This window comes from Petaurus breviceps, unplaced genomic scaffold (assembly GCF_028583685.1).
Source record: "Petaurus breviceps papuanus isolate PSGF00001 unplaced genomic scaffold, PetGlider_PUasm1.0 91041, whole genome shotgun sequence".
Classification (NCBI taxonomy): Eukaryota; Metazoa; Chordata; class Mammalia; order Diprotodontia; family Petauridae; genus Petaurus; species Petaurus breviceps.
Genome location: NW_027187400.1, coordinates 8522647 through 8541419, shown reverse-complemented (window position 1 = coordinate 8541419; position 18773 = coordinate 8522647). Strand labels below are relative to the sequence as shown.

The window sequence follows — 18773 nt, the reverse complement described above, 5'->3', positions numbered from 1 at the left end:
ATGGATGGATGGATGGATGGATGGATGGATGGATGGATGGATGGATGGATAGGTAGATGGATAAATGGATAGATAGATGGGTGAAGAGAGAGAGAGAGGTAGGTAGGTAGGTAGGAGAGGAGGGGGATCAATGTTGTCAAAGGCAACTTGTCCAAAGTCACATAGACAGCAGGGACTTGGCCATGGGTCCTCTTCCTCCAAACCCATCCCACTTCCCAGAGTTACCCTATTTCATGCTGCCTAAATTCATACAAATCTTTCTGTGTGTTTCTGAATTCCTTCTATCTGCAGATATCTTAGGGTACAAGAAGGCTTTCTTTATAATCAGGTACCATATTCATAAGGCACTCACACAGAGCCAGAGAAGCTGAGTTCAAATCCTACCACTTATGGTCACTACCTGTGTAAGATGAGGCAAACCACTTAGCCTGAGCCTCAGTCTCCTCATCTGTAAAATGAAGAGATTGGGTCCCTTGACCTTTGAGGTTCCTTCCAATTCTAGATCTGTGATCACCTGATTATAGGACACTCCCACTAAAGTAACGGAATGCTTGACCCCCAAAACAAAAATAGCTAACATTTATCTAGCATCTACTGTGCCAGGCACTCTGCTCAACACTGCAATTATTAATCTCATATGAGACTCACAACAATCCAGGGTAGATTCTATCATTAACCCTATTTTACAGATGAGGAAACTGAGGCAAGGAACCAGTCAAGTGACTGCTCAGGGTCACCCAGCTAGTGTCTGAGGCTGGATTTGAACTCGGGTCTTCTAGCCAGGATCATTTTGTTATTGTGGGAGAATCATTTTAAGCCATAAAGCCTTTCAGAAGTTAGGAAATTGTCTCCAGTAGGAGAACACAAGGTCTTCCCAGAAGACTTCGTCCCATTTTCCAGACTCCTCCCATTTCTGCATCATTCACTCCCACTGCGGCTCTGCCAAGGGAAAAAATTCTTTCGCCCAATTACTGCTAAGGTAACTTTTGGGGAGGTGCAGGTTGGGAGCTGAAGCAGACACTCTTTATCCTCCTGGAGATGCCGTTCCCTGCCGATTAGAGACAAGACAGGGCCAAGGATCCTCCTGGGCTTGTCTCCCAGTGCAGTGGTGTCACGTCCTCTCTGCCTCTCGGAGTTAGGAGTCTCCGTCTCGGTCTCCAGCCTTCTGGTCGGTGGCCTTACTTCCTGTCCCATCTTCTCTGCTCTCCTCAGCTGTCTTGTTGCCTTCTTGGGAGTCTTCCTGATCACAAGGAATAGAAAGAAGGCCATTCCATTTGAACCCTACATTTCCATGGACGCCATGCCAGGTAACCCTTCCTCATCCTCGGACTGTCTGTGTGGAGTCGGGGCGTGGGGGGCGTGGAAGGGTGGGGGGCAGGGGGCTGGGAAGAGGGAAGGGGAGGAGCCGAGTGCTTCACCCACAAAAGGTTAGCTGAGCTGCCATGTCATCTCTGGTTTTTCCATGGTTCTTTTTCCTTCCATGGGCTCATGGAAACATGGGGGAAGGGAAGGAAAGGGAATAAGCATTTATATAGCACCTTCTACATACCAGACACTGTGCTATGTACATTTACAAACAACCTACTATTATCTCCATTTTACAGTCGAACAAACTGGGGCAGACAGAGGTTAAGTGACTTACCCAGGGTCACCCAGCTTGTTAGTGTCTGAGGCCAGATTTGAACTCAGGTCTTCCTGACTCCAGGCCTGCCACCGTATTGATGCCTCAGTTGGCTTCTGTGGAGTATTTTGGTTCGAGCCTCCCTCACTGAGTTATTATTTTCTAAAGAAACCCCAACTCCTCTGAAGCTACTTCCCTTTTCCTCCATGTTTTACATTCTGTCTACTGGAGGGAAGGTCTGTCTCCCTTGATAGAATTATTGCCTAATACATCAGAATCTAGGCCATGAAGACCTTCAGTGCAAGAGTCATTCTGGGTAGTCGGGGTTCTTCCAGATGGTTGAGATTTAGAGATCATTGACAAATTGAGAGGTTTTTGAGTCCTCCTCCCATTTTCCACATGAAGAATCGAGGCTGGGAGAAGTTGTATGACTTACACAGGTCACTCAGCTAATAATCATCTGAGGCAGGATTTGAACTCAAGTTCATCCAATTCCAAGCCCGGCAGCACCCCATCTGTTGTGTCACTGAGCTGCCCCATTATAGGATGAAAAGGTTTCTTCAACCCCTGTTTGACCTCAGGGGAGTCCCTGCACTCTGTCTTGGTCTGCTTTTTCTTGTTGCAAATAATGGGGTTGGGTTAGGCCCCAGATGATCTCAAAGTGTTTCTCATGCTAAATCCTATGTTCTAGAGCCTCTTTTGGGTCCTGGACCCCTTTGGCAATCTGGAGAAGCCTCAAGATCCTTTCTCAAACTGATGTTTCTGAATAATTGAAGGAAATGCTCAATATCAGAGGAGGAGAGAAGGGAGGGAGAGGAGGGAATGGAGACAGAAAGAGGGAGATGGGTAGGAGAGGGGATACAGAAGAGGGGACAGAGGAAGACAGGAGGGAGAGGAAAAGTTGGAAAAGAAAGGAGAAGGGAAAGAAAGGGAGAGGAAAAAAAAGAGGGGAGAGAGAAGGAAAGAAAGATAGGATGAAGGGAAGAGAAAAGGGGGAAAAAGAAAGAAAGAAAGAAGAAGAGTGGAGAGCTCAGCACAGCATAAAGGATAAAGCATTGGGATTCGAGTCAGAAAGGCATAAGTTTCAATCCTAACAGGATCATAGGTTTAAAGCTAGAAAAGGGACCGTGGCCACCATCTGATCCAGTTTCCTCATCTTACAAATGAGGAAGCCGAGGCAAGTGTCTTGCCCAGCCTAATACAGCTAGTAAACATCAGAAGCAGGACTTCCTGCCTCACTCAGGTCCAACACTCACTCCTCAATAGTGCTGCCCCAGGAACTTACTAGCTGTGTGACCTCTCAGAGCCTCCATTTCCTCATCTATAAAATGGGGATAAATAGTACCTATCCTGAGTCAATTCAAATCAACAAGCATTTATTAAACACCTCCTGTGTGCTAAGTGCTAAGGAGACAGAAAGTTAAAAGGCAGCCCCTGCCTGGGGGGCGGCTAGGTGGTGCAGTCGATAGAGCACCAGCCCTGGAGTCAGGAGGACCTGAGTTCAAATCTGGCCTCAGACACTTAACACAAAAACTAGCCATGTGACCTTGGGCAAGTCACTTAACTCCAATTGCCCTCCAAAAAGCAAAAAAAAAAAAAAAGGCAACTACTGCCCTCAAGTTGCTCACAGTTGAACATATGTAACTCCTTGGGTGGCGGCAAGAGCCAAAGAATGTCATAGATGTATTTTGTGAACTTTAAATGGCTATATGAATGTCAGTCATTATTTTAAAATAATCAATATCTTGTGCATTTCCCTGTCTTCTTAAACAGAGGATGCTGAAGATAACTTTACCCTTTGTTTGACCCTGGGTCAGCCTTCTGAACACCTGTTGTTATTATACTGTGCTAGAATATAGCGATGCCCTCAAGCTATTGAGGTGTATAGGACTTTTTGCCCCTTGGCTAAATGGCCCCAAACTGCTGTGCTTTGTGAGTTCTTGTAACTGCTTTTGCTAGTGATGCTTTTTTTTTCTCTCCTCTGTTGATGTCAATGTGCCTGCCTGTGGTCACCCCTCTTTTCCACCCTCCCTCTTTCTGATTGACTGCTTCTAATCTTCGGTGGGTCTGGAAGCTAGAGGCTAGGTGACGGGGCTCTCTCATATTACTGTGAAATCCAGTATCTCTGGTGAAAATGCATGAGCTTTGGTGCATGGACTTTGGGGTGACTCTTTTGGCTGCTTAGAGGCCTTATATGTTTCCTTCCTTGTTTCTCAGCTAAGATCCAGATAGGTGAGGAGGTGAGGTATTATTCTGTGTGTGTATGTGTGTGTATATGTGTGTGTGTCTGTTCCTTACTTTGATTCCTTGAAAGACCTATGATCTCATCAGAGTGGACCTGCCCCCATTGCTGATGAAGGTCATCCTTTCTTCCTTCCCCTCCCACCCCTTACCGTGCCCTTAGTAGACAATTTCATGAGTTGCTATGGCCAAAAAAAAAAAAAAAGCCACTTCTAGAGACAACATTCTGTTGACAAGTGTCTCTAAACTTAGCCAGGCTGGTTCTCAGATGACAGACAGTCCCCTGACCCATCCTTGAAACCTTTCCAGCTTGGCTAGGACCTGCTTACACTAGGCTGGCCTTGACTTGTAGAACCCTAGATCACTTGCACACCATGACAAAGGGAGATGAGAACCAAGGCTAGTTACCTTGAGTCCTCTACCTATTCATTTGGCCAAGGGTAGCAGACAAGCAGGCCCTTGGCACCATTCCCTGCTGGAGGGTGAGGCTCTGGGTTACCTGTCCATTGACCTCCCATTTGCTTATCTTTGCCACACCTATGGCTTTTGCATGGTAGGATGGAAAGAGAACTGGGTCTAAAGTTAGAGGACCAGGTTCAAATACCACCTCTGATGATACAAGTTACATCACCTCCAGGCCTCATCTTCTCCATCTGTAAAATGGGATGGAGGGTGGGACCAGATGGCTTCTGAGATGCCTTGCAATTCTAAATCTATGATCTGGGGATCATCGAGGCATGGCAATGTTCTCTTTTGTTGACTATTTTGGGCCAGATGTAGAGGAGCTGTCCAAGTGGGTGACTAGAAGGCAGGTGAAAAGACCTGGCTTTTGAACCTGTGAGGCCGATTTATAGGAACAGCCCTCAGTCTCCCAGAGACAGGCTGGGCACAGAACTCAGCTGCTCAGGGGACCTAATCTCCCTGGGACTCACTGATTCAGAGGTTTTGAGAACCACCCCTACCCTTTGTCCATCCATCTGTTAGGGGATGGATGACCTCCCAGCCTGCGTTTTGGGCAACTGCCTCAACAACAGCTGGGCCCTGATGACGTTTCTGCAGGAGGCATGGAAGGGATCTGAATATCTAAAACACAATTTTGGATATCCACAGTTGAAAAGGTTTGGCACAAGAAAAATTGGAAGACTAGAAGTAGAAAAAAGGCAGCTAGGTGGTACAATAGATAGAGAGCTGGGCCTGGAGTCAGGAAGATTTGAGCTCATATCGAGCCTCAGACACTTACCAGCTGTGTGACCCTGGGCAAGTCACTTAACTCTGCTCGCCTCAGTCTCCTCAGCTGTAAAATGAGCTGGAGAAGGAAATGGCAAACCGCTCCAGTATTTTTGCCAAGAAAACCCCAAATAAGGTCAGGAAGAGTTGTACACCACTGAAAAAATGACTGAACAAAAGAAGTAGAAAGGGGAAGAGGGGAAATAGGAGTGGATCTTTGCAGCAAACTTCTGATAAAAGTCTGATATCCCAATTGCATGGGGAATTGGTCAAATATGAAAGAACAGGAGCCATTCCCCAATAGATAAATGGTCAAAGCAGAGGAACAGTTCTCAAATGAAGAAAAGTAAATGATCAGTAACTTTGTGAAAACTTCTCCTAACCACTAATACGAGGACAAATGCAAATTAAGACATTTAGCTGTAACATTTATTGATTTCTCAGATTAGCAGGCTCTCAGAGCTGGACAGGAAGATAAGATTGCAGATTTAAAGCTAAAAGGGACCCTGAGTTCTATCATCTCATGTTACTGATGAGAAAACTGAAGCACATGGAGATTCAGATTCAATGACTGGCCCAGAGTCATCCAGCTAATAAAAATCTGAGGCAAGATTCGAACTTGGGTCTTCCTGACTTACAGTGCAGCATTCTACCCACTGTACCACCTTGGGTGCAGCCCACCTGATGATTTCAGAGGCCATCTAGTCTAACCTGTACCGAAGAGAAATCACTGTGATCGGACCTTAGTCTTGCCTGCCTGAACAAGAAACCTATTATTGGATCGTGCTGAAACAGACCCTAGAGGTCACCTCTTCCACCCTTCTCATTTTACAGATGAGGAAATTGAGGCAGGAGGGCACGTGGCAAATGATCATCTGGCTTTTGTTTGAGACCTCTAGCAGTGGGCTTGGGGATGGCCTGCTATCATCCAAGGCAGACCTTCCTCTCTTGGATAGCTCCCCTAGTTAGGGAATTCTTCCTTGAATCAAAGGAAGAAATTTGCCTCTACACTCTGTGTCCCCAGGATCATAAGATTTCAAAAATGACATATAAAGGACAAGTCCAAGCCCTGAAAGCATTTATTAAGCACCTACTAAGTACAAGGCAGTATGCTACAAGCTTTATAAATATCTTCTCATTTGATCCTCACAACAACCCTAGAAGATGGGTGCTATTATTATCCCCATTTTACAGTTGAAACTAAGGCAGACAGAGGTTAAGTGACTTGCCCAGGTCACACAGCTAGTAAGTGTCTGAAGCTGGATTTAAACTCAGGTCTTCCTTACTCCAGCACTCTATCTACTGTACCACCTAGCTGCCTCTGGGTGTTAACTATGAAACAGAGAGATATGATGTTTATATATGCTTACATTTATATTTCATTAGTCCCTGTTTTTTGAGGACATCTAAGTGGATGTTGCAACAGCCACAGAATGTTTGGGCAACCCCCAAAATTGGAATCTCTTTAAACATCAAAGGCACATTTGAGCCCACTAGCTCCCTATGGAATAGGAGAGTTTTGAGAAACAGAGAAATGAGTTAGGGGGCGGGGGGAGGAAGGAACCATAACATAAACAAAAGTCAGATTCTATTGAAATCAGAAAGACTAGTTTCAAATTCTGGCCCTGCTCCTTTTCTACATGTGTGACCTTGGGCAAGTCACTCTATAATAACTGGCATTTATCTCCAAAAAGAAAAAAATAACTGACATTTATATAGTGCTGAAAATTTTGCAAACCACTTTAAATGCATGACCTCATTTGTAGCTCCCCATGACCCCGGGCTGCAGGTCTTATCCTCATTTTACAGATGAACAAACCAAGACTTAGTGAGATGAGATGACATGCCCGTTGTCACACAGAGTCCAAGTATCAAAGGCAGGATTCGAACTCAGTTCTTCCTGACTCCCAGTGCAGCCCTCTAGCCCCTAAGCCAAGTTGTTTTACTTTACCTCAATAAGCTTCAATTTCCTAAGCTAAGTGGTGCCATAGATAGAGCCCTAGAGTCAGGAAGACCTGAGTTCAAATCCAGCCTCAGACACTTACTAGCTGGGTGACCCTGGGCAATTTAACCCCAATTATCTCCCAAAAAAATACAGGGTTTAGATTAGGTGATCTCTTAGGCCCCTTCAAGCTCCAAATCCAGTGATAACTTTACCCTTAAGTAAGATCTAAAATCATGCCCTGAAAATGGACTTCAGTCAAGTTGGAAAGGAGGGAGGGAGGGAGGGAGGGAGGGAGGGAGGGAAGGAAGGAAGGAAGGAAGGAAGGAAGGAAGGAAGGAAGGAAGGAAGGAAGGAAAGGGAAGGAGGGAGGGAGGAGAGAAGGAATGAAGTTCCAGAAATGAAGCCTGTCTGGAAAAAACTCAGTATCTTATTTAGCCACTAGGTGGGTACAGTGGTTAGAGCATTGTATTTATAGTCAAGAAGACCTGGGTTCAGGTCCTACCTCAGATACTTAATAACTGTGTTTTCGGTTTCCTCCTCTGTAAAACATGGGGTTTGGACTCGGTGTCCCTTATGGTTCCTTCTAGCTTTAGATTTTTGACTCTAAATTTGGCACATCTTAGGCTCCAGACAGTTGTGGGGGGGGGGGGGTACTAATTCTTGTGAGAAGAAAAATTAACTCTCATGTGATATGGAACATTATAGATTTTTTTATTTTTAATTTATGAAAAAAAGCAAGCACTTCCATAACAGTATAATCATTAATAATAATAAAATATGATTGCACATGAAACTGCAAATCTCACAGGGTGTTATGCATTTAAAGGCAGGACCAGAAATGTCTACTCAGAAAGCCGCCATAGAGGAGTCCAGATGCCTTCTTGGGATCCCTGTGTAGAGGACTCCCAATGCAGATGCCGCTGCCTTGGTAGACAGGCTCAAGTGTCACACAGCAGAATCCCATGGTAGAGGGATCACCAGATCTCTAAATTATGAGCAGCAAGGTGGTCCAGTGGCTAGAGTGCTGGGCCTGGAGTCAGGGAGACCCGAATTCAGATGTGGCCTTAGATGCTTACTAGTTGTATGACCCTGAGTAAAGCACTTGCCTCAGTTTCCTCATCTGTAAAATGGGGGTGATAATAGCACCTCCCTCCCAAGGTGTTATGAGGTTCAGACAAATAACACATGAAGCAGTGTAATCCTTAAAGGGTTCTATAAATGCTAAGATTATAACAGAAATTTTCCAAAACGAGTCTTCTATGAATTTCCGTCATGATTAGCAATAATAGCATTTACCTAACTCTTTAAGGTTTACAAAGCACTTTACCAATGTTCTCCCCTTTGATCCTCACAACAACCCTGGGAAGTGGGGACTATTTTCTCCATTGTACAGATGAGGAAACTGAAGCTAATGTTAGGTTAAGTGACTTACCTGGTGTCACACAGTTAATCCAGTTCCTGAACTCAGTTCTGACTCCCAAGTTCAGCACTCATTACTGGGACACCCACCTGCCTCATCAGTGATTCCACAGAATCATAGATCTAGAATTAACTGGAATCTCTTCATTTCATAGATGAGGCCCCGGGTGAGGGGGGGGGGGGTTTAAGTGATTTGCCCAAAGCTATACTGATAGCAGTAATGATGGCTAATTTTTTATAGTGATCTAAGTTTTTCAAAGTAATTTACTTATATTGTCTCATTTAATCTTCATAACCAGGGGAGGTCCAGTAAATGTTTAATGACGGCTCTCTGAAGAAAAAAAAATCACACGCACAACATATTTTTAAGTTTAACCTGCATCATTAACGTTTTCTCCATTACTTTCTTAAGTCTAGACAACCAACAGACAATAAAATCAAGCCCTAATTTGGAGCATTTGCCAATTTCCAAAGCAAAAATGCTCACACTGAAAATTTAACAACCAGCTCTCCCCAGCCAGTTCAGGCTGGCTCCAGCACACCTCTGCTCATAACCCTGTGAGGCAGATGCTATTGTTTTTCCCATTTTATACATGGGGAAACTGAGGCTGAGATGAGTGGCTTGCTCCGGTCACTCGCTTGGTCGGCATGTGAGGCATGATTTGAACTTGGGTCTTTCTGACTTTCTACCACACTTCCCAGTAATTGTCAGAAGCAGGATTGACTCCAGGGCCAGCAATCTTCCCATCTAAGAGTGCTTCTCATTTACTTTTACTCAATATTCATTTCTTGAGCACCTACTATGTGCAAGACATTGTCCTATTATCAAGGTCGTTTAATGCCAAAGCAGACAACCCTTTGCATTCGGTTACCCACTCGTGGCTTCTTTTGACAGTGCCTGGTTTTTCTGCATAATTTCTGAAAGATTCACCTGACTGTTGCTAAGCAACTATAATTTTCAAAGGTTGCCTTTAGAGGTGTTCCCTTGGAAATCCAAAGCACTCAGGAAATTGACAATGTATATTAGTTCTCTAACTAGCCAGTGGCTGGGTGAAGATGTATTCTCATTCCCCCCACCCACCCCAATGTGATCCTCTTGTGGGGGAAAAAAAAATGGGCTTTTTTTCAGGTATGCAGAATCTACACGACAAAGGAATGACCGTCCAGCCCGACCTCAAAGCTTCCTTTTCCTATGGCGCCCTGGAGAACAATGACAACGTCTCTGAGATCTATACTCCTGCCACACTGCCCGTCATGCAGGAGGAACATGGCTCCGGGGCCATCTCTGCGCCTCCCTACCGCGTCCTGGAGCATACAAAGAGGGAATGAGTAAGGCCTTGGAAGAAATGAAAATCCAGCCCTGTGCCCTGCCTGGGAGGGGTTTGTTTATTTATTATCTGGGCTTTCCAGTCTGTTATAGCTGAGCTGACCATGGCTTAAAACTCTGGGCTTAAATTTGCTTTTCCAGATTTTTTTGTTTTTGTTTTTCAACTAGAGAACTCAGCAGAGCCAGGAACTCAGAAGTTATTTGTCTTAAACCAACAGCAAATTGTATTGGTCTTCTATGTTTGAACTGTAGCACAGAAAAAGGCAAAAGCAAAACAAAACAAGCTAAACACAGTATTTTGGTATGCAATAAGGAACACATATGTCAGCTGTGTGTGGTTTTTTTTTTTTCCCAAGGATCTCGCATCTTACATCTTACAGGATGGTTACACATCTGCCTAAATAAATGATAAAAGATTACTGGGTTCTACTTACTTCTAGTGCTCAGCACAATGCCTGGTACATAGTAGGTGCTTAATAAATGTGATTGATTGAAAAGTAAATAGAAACCTCCTGACTGAGGTTGAGACAATGCAATGAAAGTGTTAGACCTTTGAGGCTGAGATCCCTACTTCTGGTCTTGTCCTACTCCGAGTGCATGACCAGTCTCCAAATATCCCTCTCAGTTATCTGTGATCAGTTCTGTATAATGACAGGTTACTATGATACTGGGTAAAATCTCTGATTGGGCAGTCTTCAATTTATGTAGATGAGATGTAAAACACAAGACAGGTGACAGACAGTGGACCCGATTGTGTGTTCCTAGGGTCACAAATACTCCCTCCAGTGGAAAGCAAGACCATTGTCTCTAAATTTGGATTTAGTATCCTTCTGGATCTGAAACTGACTTTGTGCCGAAAATAGCTTTATGATTTTTTTCCCCCTAATTTAGGCGCTAGGAAGTCAACAGCTGAGCAATAGCTTTGCCATAGCTAGATGTCATAGAGAAAGTCAGTCAATAAGATGGATAAGAAACTGTCTGAGTTCATGTGGGTTTGTCCTCCCTGCATACTTCTCATCTTGTGGGATTGTTGTCTATCTTTTCATCTGCCCCATGCACGTTAGATCATACCCCCTTTGGGCTCCCTGGCCTAATTGGCTTTCCTTTCTACTTACCAGTTCATGATAGTCCATGAAACATATGCCAACCATTCTTTATTTCAGAAAACATGAATCAGAGTGTTGCCAATTTTATGTTGCAGAAACCAGGATTCCCACATATTCAGACAGAATGATGAAAGTTTATTAACATTTGAAGCAAATGATGCTTATGAAAAAGAAAGATTCACTTTACTCCACCTCTTCCAAGGCAAAGATTGGTTAGCTAGCAAACATGGTGGCAAAATGGTGGGCTTCAAGGGAAAAGGAACTATACAATGGCATTTGTAGTTTGTTGTTAAAGCTTATGAAATCAGGACAAAGATAGGTCTTCTTCAGCCTAAAAGGAATCTTGTACCAGGGATTTGAGTAGGGAACAGACCTTAGACCAAAGTCCCACACAAAAGGGCAGCTTCTGGTAAGCTTATCAGATTGATCAGGGAACACCCTGCGTTGCTTGACCATAGCAGGACCTGTGTGACCATTATAAATAAGGGTAGCAGTAATATTGTTTATGGAGCTTCCCTATGCTCCAAAAACAAGGATTTATTTGTTCATTGCTGGGCCTTTATCTTTTCCAAGCAAAGGCCGCCTGAGAAGGCCTGGTATTCATTTGGAAGATAGAATTGCTCATTCCCTCCTCCTGCACTGAGATTCTGAGACTCACAAGCTAAATTTCAGCCTGTTGGCATTTTTCCTTGAACCTGATAGGCATCAGTTGAATTATGTGTTTCAGGGAACCCCATGCCCACACAGACCTAGTTCAGAAATGGAAACATTCTCTGGAGGGGGTCAGGCAATATTTTTCCATTGTGTATGTATGTGTGTCAAGTGATTTCCCCTTGATCCCATCTAGATGGCTTTTTAAGAATTTAGAGAATAGACATATTTATATAAACCAAGGGAGCCTTGAACACTGATTGTAATAAAATCCTAGAATGTCAGAGCTGGAGGGGACCTTAGAACATAGAATTTTGGACTTAGAGGGGCCTTAAAATATAGAGGACCTGGATTCAAGTGTCATGTCTGATTCTTACTACCTATGTGACCTTGGGTAAGTCATTTCATCTCCATGGGCTGAGGTTTCCTCATCTGTCAAATGAGGGGGTTGGGCCAGATGGCCTCTGAGGTCCCTTCTGGCTCCAGATCTAGGGTCCCAGGAATGTAGCAGGTTTATAAGGGGCCTTAGAAGACAGAAGACCCCAGCTGGAAGTGACCTTAGAGAGTAGTGAATCCAAGGCCCTCATTTTACAGAAAAGGAAAGTGAAACCCAAAGACTTGCCCAGTGCCCCACAAGTTCTTGGGAAAGCCGGGCCCAGAACTCTTTCCTCATGAGTTTCACGATAATCTTCTTCGTTATTTCTCACTCCCAGCCCCCTCCACTATAGCTGGCTTGGCATAGTCAGAAGAATGCATCTTGCTCAGAATTCCTTGGATAAGACCAATAATCATCATATGACGTATGGTGTTCTTTCTACCCCAGCTTAGAAACACCTTCTGTTCTCCCTGGGGTCACCCAACACTTCAAAGTCAGATAATAGTGTGAAGAGACCAGTGTTGTTAGAACATTAATTCTGATGGACCATGCTTGACACCAGCTTAGTACCACCGGCCCAGTATCTTCAGTCTATGGACTATGAATAAGGCAAAGTACTTATTTTTAAGATATGAGAAAGTATAAAATGTTTTTCCTTAGGATGTTTCTATAAGGACTAAATTTGATAATGGACTAAAAGTAACCCTAGCGTAAAGCAAAGCAAACCTTGAGTCTTCAAGGGGAGACAGCAGGTGAGTAACAGTAGAATGTCAGAGCTGGAAAGGACCATAGAACACAGGATGCCAGAGCTGAAAGAAACCTAAGAAATCATCTAGTCCAACTCCATTTTACAGATGAGGAAACTGAGACCTGCAGCAGGGAAATGACTCATGCAGGAAGCTAGTAGCAAAGGTGTGATTAGAACCCAGACTCTTGAATCCCAGTCTGTGTTATTCTTACTGTTGCGTTCTGGATAACCCGCAATTTGGACACACCTCCAGCCTAATCCTAGGCAAATGAGAAACCCAATTTGAAGGGAAGTGATTTGGCACCTCAGGAAGTGCTCTGTGAAGCCTGTGAAACCCTACCAATCATTACAGGTTTATACACAGTATATGCCCCATTCCTTTGTCTTTTAGTACCAGTAACTCAAGTGTCCCAGTACCTTCAGACTTCCAACATACTTTCCTGACAGGGACCCTGTGAAGTGAGTAGTGTGAGTATTGGGTAAACAGCCTGCCTATTGCTAACAAACAAGGACCACCTGCTTGTGAGGGGGTGGCCACCATCAGCAGCCTGCTGACCAGCCTAGCAGCCTTATATGGCTTTCTTTTCATTGCTTCCCCAACCTTCCTCCTTGTATTTTATTTTAATTTTTATTCTTTTTTTTGCATCCCTTTCCTTTCCAAATGTATCTCTCTTCCCCTACCCAGAGAGCCATCCCCTGTAACAAAGGAAAAAGAAAAGGGATAAAAAGTTCAGCAAACTTAACTGACCCCACTACTGAGTCTGACGTATATGGAGTATTTCCCCACTTATAGTCCACTCTTCCTTTTTACCAGCTCCTTGCTCATTAGAAATCAAACCTCCTCCCTATCAGCAACACAGCACACAGAGGAAGGCCCAGTGCCTGGCACTTAATAAGTGTTGATTGATTGGGACATGCTTTTGAACGTTTCTTCACTGCTGTCCCCACCACCACCACCACCACTATATACCCTCCTTGGTGGGGTGGAAGTAGGAGAATAATGGAGAAGGAGACCAAGATGCTGAAGATTTTGTACGTACAAATTAGAATGAAATCATCTTTCTGTAATGGATTATTATGGTGCTACAGTAAGTGACAAATATGATGAATACAGAAAAGTATGAGAAGACATATGAAATAATGCAGAGTGGAGTAAACAGCGAAGAAAATGGCAACAACAATGGAAATGGAAGAATAACCATAAAACAGTCAAAAACAAGTGAAAAACACAAAAATGAAATTACAAGAAACAAATATGTGAAGACATCTCCATATCACTGGAGGGAGGTAGGGTCTTTGGGTGTGGAATATTGCATATACTCTCCAATTTTTTCAAAGTATTGAGCAATTTTGCTGATCTCTTGCTCTTTTTCTTACGGAATATTCTTTGTTAAAATGGATGACTTTCTGGGAAGGAGAGGGATATAGGGGGAAATCTAGGTGATGTACAGACAAAATATATCAATAAATTTATTATTTAAAAAAAGAATATGGTCTTCCAAGTTTGGCTACCACAAGTTTCAATAATAGATGAAGGTGAGATGCACGTACTAGACAGTGCCGGCAGAACTGTCGTAACCGAAGCCATCACATTGGCTTGCCCCCGGCCATGGAGTTGAAAGCTGCCAAGAGAAAGGACAGTCAGACACGTCCATCAGTTTCTCTAATGGAAGCCAAAACACTTTGCTGTCCAATGTGAGGATACAACAGCACGTGCATGTTATGCCCTCTCTGCTTGAAGCTTCTGAACAAATCTGGTTCAACACTGGCTGAGGTTCAGGATGATGTTACCTTGGGGTTCTCTCCGGGAATCATGGGCCTCATTGCCTTCCAGAATGTACCATGTGCACACAGTTAGATTCTGTTCATTTCGCAAACCTGATGCTGCATGTTGCTTTTCTTTTTAAATGTATGTGTCCACTGGTTGAGATTGACTTTACAAAGTGATATTTAAGAAAAATAATAATAAAAAATTCAGTAATATGCTTTGATTATTCACCTTCAAGTTGGGTATGATATTCCATTATCTAGAGATGAGATGGGCATGAATGATCTGTTATGTTGGTTCGAGAAGAGCATAAAGTCCTTTTTTCCCTGTTTGCATCAAGTATCCTCAAGATATTTTATTACATATTTCTTTTTACTGTCAGTAAGCATTTGGTACTTCTTATGTGTCAGGCACTGTGCTAAGCACTGGAGATACAAAAGCAGGCAGAAAACCATGCCCTCAAGGAGCTTACATTCTAATCAGAGAAGACTGAACACTAAGGAAGCTTAAAAAGGAGGAGTGAGGGTGAAAGTACTTGTCATGGGCTGGGGAAGGGAGAGGAGAGGAGAGAGGGGAAAGGAAGAGAGGAAAGAGGAAGGTGGAGGGAAGAGAGGGAAGAAGAGGAGTAGGAAGGGGAGTTTGAAAAGTTTAAAAAGCTAGCTAGCATCAGTTTGTGAAAGGCTTGTGTGAATGAGAAGGGAAAGATTGTAGATGTCACAGTGTGTCCTGCCTATCCTTTCACCTTTAAAACCCAAATTCTTACCTTTCTCAAAGATCTTAGCAAGTCACTTGATCTCAGATGTGGGCCTCAGTTTCCAGGGGAAACAGAGGAAGATACATGGAAACATCTCCCAAAGAAGCCTAATCAATTGAGCAAGTCATGGATCAGTCCTGGGTTCAAGTTATGACACATCCTGACTCGGTGACTCTGGGCAAATCATTTAACCTCTCAGTGCTCTAGGTACTTCTAAGACTGTCTGATGCAGGGCTGGTGTCCTCTTTGTGAACAGAGAGAGTACTCTATACCAATGAAATCATAGGTCTCATCCCTATTCCTATGGGCATAAAACCTTGGAAAAGGAAAAAAGAAATGACCTCCCCCATTCTTCCCCTCCTTTCCCTGATACAGTTCTGATCCAGATCTGCCAGATGTGATTTCTGTAGTTCTTACTTTAACAGTGGAATTATTAATAAAAATAAGGCAACTAAGTAATTAATCCTAAAGAATATTTGTTGGCTACATTTAGGAAATTTAATTCCACCTACAGGCAGCTAGATGATGCAGTAGAGCACTGGGCCTGGAGTCAGGAAGATCTGAGTTCAAATGTGACCTCAGACACTAGCTGTGTGACCCTAGGCAAGTCCCTTAATTTTTGTTTGCCTCAGTTTCCTCACCTGTAAAATGGTGACAATAATAACACCTATCTCCTAGGGTTGTGAGAATCAAATGAGATAATAATCCTAAAATGCCTGGCACTTAGTAAACATTTAATTATAATAATTTTTTCTCCCAGTTGAAAAGACCTAGACTTTTAGATCTGATGAGAAAGAGAAGTCCACCAGAGACAAAACCTTTCAGGAAATCCAGAGAAGCAAGAGCTATGAGCAGCGGCTCCTCAAGCTTCCCAGGACAGGGACTCTTTTATCCCACCTGGTGCATTTTCTTTCATCAGATAGATGAAGATCCTGAAAGTGTCCATTTTCCTCCCTGGTGTAGTTCAACTCTAACTGCCCTGCAGGAGGAGTAGGGGTAGGGACAGCAAGGGAGTATGAAAGGAGATCAAGCTGCCTGCAGGTCCTCCCCTCCCTCTTTCCTTTCTTCCTTCCTCCCTTTCTCTTTCCTTCCCTCCTTTCCTCCCTCCATTCCTTCCCTCCTTTCTTTCCTTTCTTCCTCCCTTTCTCTCTCCTTCCCTCCTTTCCTTCCTCCCTTCTTCCCCTCCCTCCTTCCTTCCCTCTTCCCTCCCTTCCTCTCTCCTTTCCTTCCTTTTTCCTTTCCTCCCTCCTTTCCTTCCCTCTCATCCTTCTTCCCTTCCTCCCTCCTTCCTTCTTTCCTTCCTCAGTTACTTCCCTCCCTCCTTCCTTTCTTTCTCCTTTCCTCCCTCCCTTTCTTCCTTTATTTTCTCCAAAAGAAAGCAAGGGCACTGGGCCTAAAGAAGTTTAGGTTGGAGTCATGCTTATGCCACTTACTAGCTGAGTGGTTTTAGACAAGTCACCCCCCCAACCCATCTCTTCATAGAATCAGTCAATCAGCTAGCATTTATTAGGCACCTACTGTATGTAAGGCACCCCACTGGGTGCAAGGGACACAGAGGGGCAAGCACCCTGCTGGGTTGCAGGAGATTAAAAATAAAAAATGAAACTTTGCTCTCAAAGACCTTATATTCTATTAGGATCTTACATCTACAGAGGAAGGGATCTCAGAGATAATCTTTTAGTCCAATCCCCCTACTTAACAGATAAGGAAAACAAGGGCTGAAATCCTCAGACAAGTCACTTCCCTCCCCTGCCCCCCCTTTCCAGATCTGTCAAAAGAGAGGGCTGGACTAGATTCTATCTAAAGGCCCTTCAAAATCCAGAATCCTTTGTGCTTTGAAATTCAGGCAGGGGCAAAAGGAGAGTAGAAGTGAGCGAGAGTAAAAGCACAGAATTTCCAGGCAGGGGTGAGCAAAGACCCCAGGCTGCAGGAGCTTCCCTTCCCTTCCATTACAAGATTAGGGTCAACTGTCCAAGAGGAAATTAGGGCAATGATCCCTCTCACAAGAGAGCTTCCCTGGAACAGAACAGAGGTCATAAATTTTCTATGGGGCTGAGTTTGGCTCTTGTCAGGGCCAAATCCTGAGCAAGCCAAGTTCTGACCAAGAGATGCCTGAGTACCAACCCAAAGTCCCTTCTGGTGGCTGGCTTTCTGCTTTTCAGTCTGAGAGGCAGAATAGTCTTGCGTCTTTTTTTTTTTTAGGTGCCACTGCTTAGAACGGCATGTTGAAGCAGGTAAAACATAATCTGAGAGCCAGAAGGAGCCTTAGAGCAGAGGTGCTCAATCTTTTTGTGTCTTTGGCTGCCTGCTGAAGCCTGACTTCTCACACAAGTTTTCACTGAAGGAAATACTACATTTCAGGTAGAGATTAGTGAAATTGAGGATGTACTCCCCATCCCCACTGAAGAAGTTACTCACTGAGAGGGTTAGGGAGGGGGCTCCCAGAGCCCATACTTCATCACTACATACAAGGTGAAAACTTCCTCCTGGAATCTGGGGAGGGGGAAGGTCAGGTTAAGAACCCCTGCCCTAGAGGTTACCTAGTTTGCTTATAAGGGCAGGAAACTGAGGTCCAGAAAGGCACATGAGTCGCCTGTGGTCTACAGTGACCATAGTGGCAGAGCCTCAGTCCTCTCCCCGACTTGAACTCAGGGCTCTGGTTCCGTTCCAAGGCTGAACTGGGAACCACTAGACCAAGGTCCATCCTTGTGGTCTTGTGCCTCAGTTTCCCTGCCTGTGACTGCCTCCCTTCTCCATTCTGAGACGTCTCTATTACGGAAAATGCAAAATGCAAGGCTGGGGTGAGAACCCCAACCCCTCCTGCCCTGGGCCTAAAAGCCAGGGTGGGACTGGACAGAGACGAGAACGTGACAGTTAAGACAAGAAGCTTGGGGACAGCCTGCCAGAAGAAAAGAGCGCATGCGCCCTCTGCGCGGGGCTGGAAGGGTGGGGCAGAACCTGTCATTCCCACCACCTCTTTCCGAGAGGGGAGGAGGAGAAAGGAAGAAATGCGCACGCGCAACCAACATTGGCTGGGGAGGGTCCGCTTCCAGCTCCCCCTTTTCCTCCTCTAATTCCAGCAATTCCAACCGGAGGGGGTGGGGGAGATGGAAGGGTTGAATTCGGGGAGGGAGGGTAAGGAGGAAAGAGAAAAGAGGGAAGGGGAAAGAGGAGTGAAGAATGAAGGGAGAGAAGGGGGAAGTGAGGTGGAGGGGAGTGATGGAAGAAGCCGGGAATGAGAAAGGGAGGGAGGACAAGAGAGAGGGAATGAGAAAGGGAGGAGGAAAGAAAGGAGAAGGGGAAGAGCAGGAGAAAAGAGAGGGGAATGAGAAAGAGAGAAAAAGGAGAGGGGGAAAGATAAGGGGAGGGGGAATGAAAAAGAGAGGGGGAAAGAGAAAGTGAAAGAAAGGTGAGACAGAGGAGAAGGGGAATGAGAAAGAGAAAAGAGAGGGGGAAAGAGAAAGTGAAAGAAAGGAGAGGGGGAAGGAGAGTGAAAGAAAGGACAGGGGGAAAGATAAAGGAGCGGGAAAGAGGAGAGGGGGGATGAGAAAGAGAGAAAAGAGAGGGGGAAGGAGAAAGTGAGAGAAAGG

General features: G+C 44.5%; 1 protein-coding gene across 8 annotated transcripts in view; it reads left to right on the top strand.

Moving 5' to 3' along the window:
- Window positions 1-14150, top strand: part of NIPAL3 (NIPA like domain containing 3) — a 63296-nt gene extending 49146 nt beyond the window's left edge. For 5 of the 8 annotated variants that reach the window (XM_069079083.1, XM_069079079.1, XM_069079081.1 and 2 more), the window contains 2 exons: window positions 1213-1307; window positions 9583-10199. In XM_069079083.1, coding sequence (XP_068935184.1) covers window positions 1213-1307; window positions 9583-9782 — 295 coding nt within the window. In that variant the 3' untranslated portion in view covers window positions 9783-10199. Of the gene's footprint in view, window positions 1-1212; window positions 1308-3838; window positions 3862-9582; window positions 10200-13475 lie in introns of those variants that run through there. The other 3 variants (XM_069079085.1, XM_069079084.1, XM_069079086.1) reach the window with 3 other exon arrangements.
- Window positions 14151-18773: the final 4623 nt, after the last annotated feature.